Raw genomic sequence first — 10,910 nt, 5'->3', positions numbered from 1 at the left:
ACTGAGCCATTTCCCCTTTTGATATATTGTAAAACGTCATGGAAAATAGAAAATTAGCTTTTTGGTCTTCATTTGAGGTTAGGGTTAGACATTAATGGTTGCAGTGTGATTTAAGGTTAGGTACAAAACCGTGCCTGTGCCAGCTAGTGACCACTCTGCAGAGCTGCCACCAAAACAAGATTCATGATGGAAAACTCTAACTTGCAATATTCTTAGGCCTGCATAATTTAGAAAATCAAATATCATTGAGCTTTTGTATTGTGTCTCTACTGGTTTGAATCAAGCACAATTTTCATTTAGGCCTAGTAGCAGTATACAATTGGCATTTCCTGTTTTAGGCCTGTGGGGGAAAAAATGCATGCTCAAAACTCAACACACAGAACAGTCTCTACCAAGACGATCAATTCGTCAAGCGGGAAGGAACGATATCCTTGGAACTTCCATTCCCTCCAAATCCCCTCAATGAGTTGATTACAAAACACATTTGACTCGTGTTTAATTGCTTTCCCTCCCTTCATCCATTCCTTCCTTTTTGTGAGTGGGGCTGGGACACCCATCGGTGTGATACGGCTAGCGGTGTATGGCGAGTGGCATGGTGTAGGTCTCCCGCCGACTGAGCCGGCGCTGCCTGGGAGACACCGAGTTTCCATTGAAGCCGGCATGGCTCAGATCCAGCGTGGGAAGATATCAAAGGAGGCCTGGCGCGCTCGCTCTGCAGCAGGGGAGGAGAGAAATAGAACCGCAGCAACCCAACTGGGCCGCACAACCAGACCGCAATGAAAAAAAGTGTGCATCCCAAATGGAAACATATTCCCTTTGTAGTGCAATACTTTTGACCAGGGCCTATAGGAGAATATATAGGACATAGGGTGCCATTTGGGACGTATCCTACGTCTGCAGGATGACGTTACCGACGCTTTTTCTTTTTTTCTTGCCTGATGGTTGAAGACGTTTTTATTACGTGGCCAGTCAGTTAACAAAGGGTCTGATTTCGCTTCAGGCTCTGGGCTTTTTGGCTAAGTTGCCATGTTAAGCAAAACACTTCTGGTCAGGCTGATATGCCAAGTCTGCTCAGACAGCTAGGGATGAGTGGAAGGTTAACTCAAACCGATCATCAATCTGTTATTTCTCCTGTATAGAGTAGGTGCTCCGCTGTGGGGACCTGGCGCGTCATCCACCAACCGTATCATCCTGCATTATGGGAAAGAATGGAGCTCCTCAGAAAGTGAGGGCATTATCATTCTTTAAGTGAACAACTCGCGTGTCATGCCCAATTCATCATTTCCTTGGCACTGGGTTGCCAAGTGCCTCTGTGCATGCAACGATTTATCAAAACCGTGAAGAATCCTTTTTACGCTGAAAGCAGGTGGTGTATAGATGGGGGGGGGGGGAGATAGTTTTTTAGATAACACATTGTTGGACACTGTCCTTGTTGGACCAATGTATTTGATCGTTTTGTTCGCCAACCCCCATGGGATTCAATATAAATCCACAGTGGGTTTTAATACAGGGTCAACGACTTCGGTTCTTCAACGTGAATGTCGACTAGAATTGATTTGGCCATGGGGTATTGGCCCATATAGCCCTGGCTAACCTACTGTCGGGCTGCTAGCGAGAGGCTACGATTAAACCGCGTACAAAGGGCCACCGTTGATCAGCCCCACAGGAGATAATTAGATTTTAATTGTAGGTAACGGTGAGGCTGCGCTCTCTGTTAGTCCCCCTGACAATGGTTAGAGCCTACAGTGGGGGTAATAGTAATGTCATATGGCATAACAGTTGAACAAAAGGTCAAGAGGAAATCATTATAATAAAGAATCATAACAATAAGGGGTGGCAGGTAGCCTAGTGGTTAGAGCGTTGGACTAGTAACTGAAAGGAAGATCAAATCCCCGAGCTGACAAGGTAAAAATCTGTCGTTCTGCCGCTGAACAAGGCAGTTAACCCACTGTTCCTAGGCTGTCATTGTAAAATAAGAATTTGTTCTTAACTGACTTGCCTAGTTAAATAAAATTAAAATTAATAAAAATGAATGGCTACTTAAATATACACAGTGTACAAAACATTTAGAACCTCTTCCTAATATTGAGTTGCACCCCCTTTTGCCCTCAGACCAGCCTTAATTCGTCAGGGCATGGACTCTACAAGGTGTCGAAAGCGTGCCATAGTTATGCTGGCCCATGTTGACTCCAATGCTTCCCACAGTTGTGTCAAGTTGGCTGGATGTCCTTTGGGTGGTTGTGACGGGGAAGTCCGACACTGGCCGCAGGCACACATATCGCCCCCTCCCTGCTCCGTTATCAGCTACGTTCACTTGTGTGTCGACCCACATTGCTAACTTCGCTATCTTAGTACATACACGACACACTTTATTCTTACCTTCCGTCAGTAACAGTTTGTTATGTTATGAAGAATATACAGACAAGCGTTCAATATACTTATCAATGTTATGGATGAGTGCGAGATTTGTTTGTTTCTGTTCCTCTCTCTACGTCTCTGTAGCTTCCGGGTATGCTGGGATACGCACCAGAGCTACGGCAATCGGGCTGGCTTTGTAGTGCCTGTACCGAATGGCTGGTTTATGGGAATGGGCAAATTGGAGCACACCGTGTCAGTAGTGATGGCATTTTGTAAATGTGTTATATTGTGTTATATTGTATCATGATAAACGGATTCCCCCGAAGCCCCTCCCATAAAGGATCCTCTCTTTCAGTTCAGAGGGGTGACGGACCATTTTTTACTGAGCTGTTGATGGGGCAGCATTGTTATTTATATTTTAGCTTCTATAATGTATACTTTTGGTGGCAGAACAGTTTTTCTTCCGGAATCACTATGTAAATCAACACCCTTGCGGCTCCGCCATCGTTTTATTTAGGTTAGGTTTTTCGGTTTAGCCGTCTGGCCTACTCTACAGTGGCATTCTTGATACGCACGGGAAACTGTTGAGCATGAAAGCATTGAAGCATTGAAGTTCTTGAATCCGTTGCGCCTGGCACCTACTATCATACCCAGTTCAAAGACACTTAAATATTTTTGAATGTTACACATACACAATTCAGGAAAATCCTTCTTTAACCTGCCTCTGCCCCATCGTCTACATTGATTGAAGTGGATTTAACAGGTGACATCAATACGGGATCAGAGCTTTCAATTGAATTCACCTGGTCAGTCTATGTCATGGAAAGAGGTCCTAATGTTTTGTACACTCAGTGTATGTATGGGTAGTCATGACTATATTGTACGAAAAGCAACTCAAGTTGACATAACAAGTTAATTGATACACTAATAATACGCTAAGACTAGTAACTGAACAGAACTGCGCTGGTGCAAGGCCTCACTTCCCTTTGACTTCTTCGACAGTAATATACTATATACAATCAAAATTCTAATTGTAATTGCGTGCGGAATTAAATGTCCCTTATAGTTTAATCCCCTTCTTAATTAGGCCAAAAGCTTCAGGTATTACTCACGTAACTCTTCTCTCTCTTGCTACTGCTCATTAGCTAGACGAGATACTCACTAAGTCATGTAGGATAACTTTTATATAGGTCAGCATCATGGGCCAATCTTACTGATACTTCTCTACGGTGGCCCAGAGGGGGGAAATGCTTTTTTAGTGAGTCAGATTCTTCATAAGCCATGTCATAAACATGACATTTACCTCTAACATGCATAGTACAGACTACACAACAATGTAAGACATTAAAGACCACAATGTACTTAAAAACATATATGTCATATGGTCCTAAGGCCATAACAACAAAAACCATAACACCAAGGACCATAACAGAAAAGACTACAAAGGACCATAACAGCAAAGACTACAAAGGACCATAACAGAAAAGACTACAAAGGACCATTGTTAATAAAACGTTTACTGTTGACAGGAGAACAAGAGGAGACAATAGGACGAGGTGGATATTTTATAATAAGGCCGTTTTAATTACATGTAAAGATATCTTAGTAAAATCTTGCAGCAAGGCTCTTTCAGTCTGACTCCTAGTGAATCGTCCGGGAAAGAGACAGTTTCCAGAAATGTTCAGTACTATATAGTCAACAAGCAAAGTAGGTAGATCTGCGAGTCCGGCCTTCCGGTTGGTCGATCTGGGTCTTGGGTAGTCCTGATCAGGCCTGGTGTCCACGTTCCATTGGTTCCTGAGAGTTCTTTGTCCTGAGGTCCAACCATGGGTTGGGTGTGTCTGTGTGATTGTCATGGGGGAGGGGAATTGTGGGTGCCGTGTATATGTCCTATGTGTCCAGCATATGTCCAAGAGAAAGAGGGGGTGTGTATGTTGTGTCAACTTATAGGTAATGTTGAGAAGTTGTTAAAACAAGTTACCAATATCTAATACAATTTCTTACAAATCCCCCTCTTCACGTCTCACAAGAGACGTGACATAAAAGTATATAAAAGACAAAACTAAAGGATAAAATTTGTCAGAAGACAAATTTTTGATTCCCTCTCTTCACGTCTCACAAGAGACGTGACATAAAAGTATAAAAAGACTAAGCTAAGGGATAAAATTTGTCAGAAGACAAATTTTTGATTCCCTCTCTTCACGTCTCACAAGAGACGTGACATAAAAGTATAAAAAGACTAAGCTAAGGGATAAAATTTGTCAGAAGACAAATTTTTGATTCCCTCTCTTCACGTCTCACAAGAGACGTGACATAAAAGTATCTTAGTCCTCAAATAGATAGACAGGTCCAGCTTCCCCATCATCAAGCAATGGGAACATTTGGGCCCTTTCCTGATTAGGGTCTATGGCGGCAGTTATAACACGGCTAGCAAGCGTGCGCGCACATGGTATGCAACAGCATCCACAAAGTACAAGAATGGCCGCAAAAACAGAAATTGATACTAGGATGGAGGAAACCAGCGTCTTATATTTACCAAAAGCATCCATCCATGAGTCCCACATAGTAGTGTCCACTCCAGAATGCTGTTTCATCTTACCATTAAGGGTACGAAGTCCCTCCAATGCTACAGTTAGACTCCCATCCGTAGCTGTGTTATTGGGAATGAAAGTACAACACTGTTCACCAAACATTGCACAGACCCCCCCCCGTTCAGCCAATAACATATCAACCGCGATTCTATTTTGAAATGCCATCAGGGACGTAGCTGCCAATTGTCCATGGACTGCCTCGAAGCCTTGTTGAGTCCAATTGCCCAGTTTCTGGACATTAAAATGAATGTAGTTAATTCTGTCCACATTTTTATTAACTGTACACCACCAACAAAATGATGATTCAAAACCTGCGGCCACTTGGTCAACCAGTTTATACTTATCTGGTACCCCCCTGGGGACACCAATTGCATCAATGTAAGTTGGGTCCCCAGCAGAAGGGCCCACCGTGCGCTTGGTCCTGATAGGCCAATATTCAGGACCCAGGGCTTGTATACGGGTGAGCAGATCTTGGACGCCTATGGGGTATACAGAGATGGGCAACAAAAGAGTTACAAGTCCACAAGTACCAGTGGCATTGAGGGGAAGTCTGTCAAACAGACTAGTTCCCCCACACCACCACCACACATCAGCTCTAGACACTGGTTTAAAGATTGCCGTGAGCATGAAAGTGTACCCGCACCATCTAGCAGGGAGCTTACCCAAGAATGTCCCTCCAACTGTCATGGTTATGCATGTAAAATTAGCTCTAGCCACACTGGAGGAGAATAACGGTTTCTTGACAGCCGTGGTGACTACTGGATAAACAGCGTCCCACTGTGAACACTTCTCAGGTGGGTTGTATCTTTCCATAAGGGGTATTAGACAGTCTCCGCTAATAGCGGCTGGGACTATGCGGAGCAATGGTCTAGCTCCCATGCAAACAACACAGCTTTTCAGGGTTGTGTTAGCTGCTTGTTCAGTCAATAAAAGCCAATTGTTAGTGAATCCTGAGATTCCGGTGACAGTAAGAATGGTATCATCAGGGGTAGTAGGAGTGGTGACCATATTAATAGGAACCCACTCACCCTTCCCCTTAGATTTTAATACAGTAAACCTGTCAGAAATAGCAGAGGGCTGAGCCTGCTGTGTAATGCAGATTTTTAATGGCCAATATAGTAGATCCTGGCTAGACTCTACCTGAGGTGCTAATATAAAATCCTGACAACCCGTCCCAGTACCTGGTCGGATAATTAGCGATAGACCCCAATTACGCAATTTAGTCCTAGTCAATGTTAATCTTTGTCGCCAGCTAAGAACTGCTTGCCCTGATGAATAACTGGACCAGTCAGGACCAGTCTCAGCGACCAGGCTCTTCCATGTCCACTCCTGAAACCCCCCTTTTGTCATATACCAGTCAAATCTGGTGTACTCTAAAGCATGCCCTCCCAGGCCATTCCTAGCTTTTCCCAATACTCCCCAAGTCAGTGTGATGGTAGTGGTTGCATTAGAGGGTACACATAAGGTGATGCTTCTAACCTTTGTTGGAGTACATGGTTGGTCTGTGGGTGTAGTGCTACGTTTGTGTATAACGGGACTGGTGAGATCGAGGGTAATGTTAGACGTGGCATTAGTGGTTGTATGATGTGAGAGGGTTGGATGTGTGAGCTGTTGTATGAGCCATGTGAAAGTTCCTAGGGACACTCCCATAATGATTATGAAAATAACAAACAAGGGACCTGAAATTCCCATTCTTTCCCAGGGAGTGAGATATCCCGGTCCTAAGTGAATAGCCTTAGTTCGTGGAAACTGGGGCTGGCGTCCCATTTTCACCAACTAAGGTTTGCTTGTTTGGGGTCGAATTGAGATTTGCCAAATCGGCCCTGACTTCAGTCAGAGTTCTAGAAGGAGTTGGGGCTGGTGTACAATGTGTAAGGTGATGCCAAGGTGCGCCCGATTTACCTTTGACCTGGACTGAGTGTGAAGTAACCTCCCCCACTTCGTACGGTCCAGTCCACCTGGGTTCTAGCCACTTTCTCTTGTGGACTCTCACCCTTACCCAGTCACCAACTTTTACCTTCAATGATGCCGGATCTCCCGTCAGCTCCCCCTGCTGGACCTTGTGAATCTGTTTGGAGAGAGCTGCAGAAAGTTCCGTCAGTTTTCTCACATATTCAGACATTTCAATTTGTTGTACATCGAGGGGGGGCATATGACCTCCCTCCCTCGGTGGACCAGGCATGACCCTCCCAGTCATTATCTCATGAGGAGAGAGATGGGTGCCTGCACCTGGCGAAGCTCTCATGGCCATCAATGCCAGGGGCAGGGCTTCAACCCATGTCAACTTCGAACCTGCACATACCTTAGCTATCTTAGCCTTAAGAGTTTGATTTGAGCGTTCCACGAGGCCCTGCGATTGGGGCCTATACACTGAGCCAAATTTGTGTACAATGCCAAATCTTTCCTCCACCTGTCTCAGGTGTTTGTTACTGAAGTGGGATCCATTGTCGGATCTGATTTGCCTGGGGACTCCGTACCTTGGTATGAGTTCGGTTTGCAGCCACTTAATGACCGACTTTGCATCCTCCCTTGCTGTTGGTATTGCCTCAACCCATTTAGAGAACCTGTCTACCATAACTAACAGGTACCTTTTCCCATTTGTCACATTGTCTTGCCCCATATCTGTGTAATCTATGCTGATGTCCTGAAAACAAGCATTTGGGACTGGGTATGAACCCATGGGCGTTTGATATGGTTTCTTTGGATTGTGGCTACCACAAATGCTACACTCGTCACAAAACAAATCTGTCATGTCTTTCATGTGGGGGTGCCACCAGATGTGGGACACCTTCTGTAAAGTTTTCAGTTTGCCTTCGTGTGTGGGCCCATGAGCTTCTCGTAATAGTTCTGGACAGAGGTTTGCAGGGGCCACTAGTCTGCCATCATGGCATCTCCACAGTTCATCAGGTCCTTTGGTGGCCCCTTTCTGTCCCCATACTGAGTGTTCATAGGGTCCTGCTGAAAACTGGAGTTCTTTTATGTGTTTCCCTGTGAGCTCAGTCCGAGCTGGTTGAATCTGAAGTATCATTTGTCTCGGGGTGTATCCAGCAGCTTTCTTGGCTGCTCTGTCAGCTGCATCATTTCCCTCGCTGATTCTGTTTTTCAGTTGTTGATGTCCTTTGCACTTCATGATGGCCACCTTCTTAGGTAATGAGACTGATTTAATCAGTTTTTCCATCTGTGTCTTGTGTTTGATTGGCATGTTTCCTGTGGTGGTGAAGTTGCGTCTAACCCATTGTGGTCCATCAGTATGGACTGCTCCATGAGCATACGCTGAGTCGGTGTAGATGTTTACAGTCTTTCCTTCAGCTCTTTCCAGAGCTTGTGTCAACCCTATGATTTCAGCTAGCTGGGCTGATGCAGGTTGTGTGATGATGGCAGATTCCAAAGTCACATGTGATCTATCCGGGAGCTGCTGCACCACTGCGTATGCTGCTATGTTCCCTTCCTCTCCTCTATAGCAGCATCCATCTGTGTATAACCATAGGTCCGGGTTGGTGAGTGGTTCGTTCCCCAGGTCAGGTCTCAGTTTCAATTCTTGTGCAGCTCTTTCTGCACAGGAGTGGGGCAGACCTTCTTCAGCATTGAGTGCGTCTGCCATGTTTTTGTCAGTGTTGACAAATGTGATGTGAGATTGTGTGCATTTATTCTGGATTTTCGTTTTTCTTTCAGCGCTGAACGTGAATTCTTTGCTCATCAGATATGCTGCAACCCCATGGTGGGTGTGAATCTCCAATGGATGACACATTACCAGGTGGGCTGTTTTTTCAATAGCTTTTGCCACTGCAGCCACATACCTGGAACACGTGGTTTGTCCTACTTCAATGTGGTCCAATTTGGAGGAGTGATACATCAACACTCTTCTCTCCCCCTCTTGTTTCTGAAAAAGGATGGATGATGTGAATCCTTCCTTTTCAGAAACATCCAGATGGAATTTGTTTTTGTAGTCAGGTGATGTCAATGCTGCTGCCACTGAGAGATCTGTTTTCAAGAGTGCAAACGCCTTTGATGCTTCAGTGGTCCATGTCAATGACGAGTGTAGGTTCCTTGGTCCCGCCTCTCGCACTATTTCTCTCAGTGGCTCAGTTCTGGCAGTGTAGTCTGGGATGTGTGTTCGGCTGTACCCTGTCAAGCCAAGGAAAGACAACATTCCTGACACCGTGATGGGGCGTGGATGATGAAGTATCGAGTCTCTGTGGCTTTTGGAGAGTCCTGCTCCTTCTCCTGAGATTTCTCTGCCAAGGAAAAGGACAGTTCTGCGACAGGTCTGGACTTTGCTCATTTTGACTTTGTATCCTTTGTCGGCCAGTAAGTCCAGTAGTGTTTTTGTCATCTGAAGGCAGAGATCCGACGTGGGAGCCCCCAGCAAAAGGTCATCTACATATTGGATTAGTATCACACCTTCTGGGATTTTCAACTCTGCCAGGTGTGTCTTTAGGATATGATTGAATATTCCGGGTGAACACCTATAACCCTGTGGAAGAACAAAATAAGTGTACTGATGATGTTCATACGTGAAAGCAAAGAGTGGCTGAGAGGCTTCATCAAGTGGGATGCTGAAGAAAGCATTAGCCAAATCCACCACCGTGAAGTATTGGTGTTTTGGAGACAGGTTGCTCAGAGTGATGTGAGGGTCAGGGACAGGTAGGTCTATTGGTGCAGTAACGTCATTTACTGCTCGGAAGTCTTGAACCATCCGGTATGTTTCTCCTCCGGCTTTCAGCACTGGTAGAATCGGCGTGTTCCATGGAGATACAGTTCGATAGATAACCTGTGCTCTCAGTAACCCATCAATGGTCGGTTCGATCCCCATGATCTGTTCGGGTTTCAACCGGTATTGAGTTCGGTAGACAGGTATTTGATCTGGGTTCAGTAGGGTGATGGTGACCGGTGTCACCTGTAGTTGGCCCACATCAAAAGGGGTGTGAGTCCATAACCTTTCATCTATGGTGGAGATCAATGCTTTGGTAGATGGGTGGTCGGTGTATGGCTTACCATGGTGTCTTGGCAGGGTCAGTCGTTCTGGAAGACAGTGTTCTTCAGTGTCAACAGTCATGAACCTCCACATGTTTTCAGTGGTGGCCTTGTCTATTCCCGGTGTTTGGGTGGGTTCCCACTGAAGTTTGGATGCTCGTCTGATCATAGGGCCCAGGCTCCTTGCTTCAAAACCGTTTCCCACCGCTAGTGTAACATGGGGAGCTGACTCCTCCCCTAGTAAGTACCAGGATTTCAAATGAGGTGGTAGGATAACTGGTGCTGCCACCCCCTCTTGTCCACACACAATGGTGCAACACCTGATGGATGGCGTTAGGTGCATCATGTTCTCATCCCAGTCATCGGTGTATGTGTTCACGTCATTGTCTGTCACATTCAATGTGCAGTGAATTTCAGCTTGTGGGGTCTTGTATGGGTGTAATGCATAAATCTGTGATTTCAGTTGATTGAACTTAAACTGGACCTCCGGGGTCCCAGGACCTGTCTCAATGCATTTTAGCCAATAGATTTCTTGTGTTGCTGACAACACAGGGGTTGGGATGATAGGTAACATCAGTACACTGACGGGGTGGGCAGGTGTTGAAGGAATAGGATCAATGGAGACCTCCACGCCCTTCTCAGTAAGGTAAATTGAACATTTCAGTTTGCATAGTAGATCCCTTCCTAGGAGGTTGATTGGACAATTGGGACAGTATAGGAACTGATGCTTCAAATTGGAAGGGCCCCATGAGAAAAGCAATGGAATGGTCTTGTTCTGTGCTTCGGGTGTTCCTGATACCCCCACCACCTGTATTGTTTCCGAAGAGAGTGGTTGACGAGATCTTATGGCAGAATACGTACATCCTGTATCTACCAAAAATTGGTGGGTCACTCCCTCCACCTCACACATGATAGTTGGTTCGGTGTGTAGTGGAAAATGTTGACCCCCATACTCGTTCTGTGGTGGTGGGCAGCTTCAGGGCCATG

General features: G+C 45.5%; 1 protein-coding gene across 1 annotated transcript; it reads right to left on the bottom strand.

Moving 5' to 3' along the window:
- Positions 1–3,919: 3,919 nt before the first annotated feature.
- Positions 3,920–10,898, bottom strand: LOC129855792 (protein NYNRIN-like). The gene has a single exon (XM_055923815.1). The coding sequence runs from the start codon at positions 10,831–10,833 to the stop codon at positions 6,685–6,687; it is 4,149 nt and encodes a 1,382-aa protein (XP_055779790.1). The 5' UTR covers positions 10,834–10,898; the 3' UTR covers positions 3,920–6,684.
- Positions 10,899–10,910: the final 12 nt, after the last annotated feature.

Source organism: Salvelinus fontinalis, chromosome 5, assembly GCF_029448725.1.
Source record: "Salvelinus fontinalis isolate EN_2023a chromosome 5, ASM2944872v1, whole genome shotgun sequence".
Taxonomy (NCBI): Eukaryota; Metazoa; Chordata; class Actinopteri; order Salmoniformes; family Salmonidae; genus Salvelinus; species Salvelinus fontinalis.
This window is presented reverse-complemented; position numbering and strand designations above follow the sequence as displayed.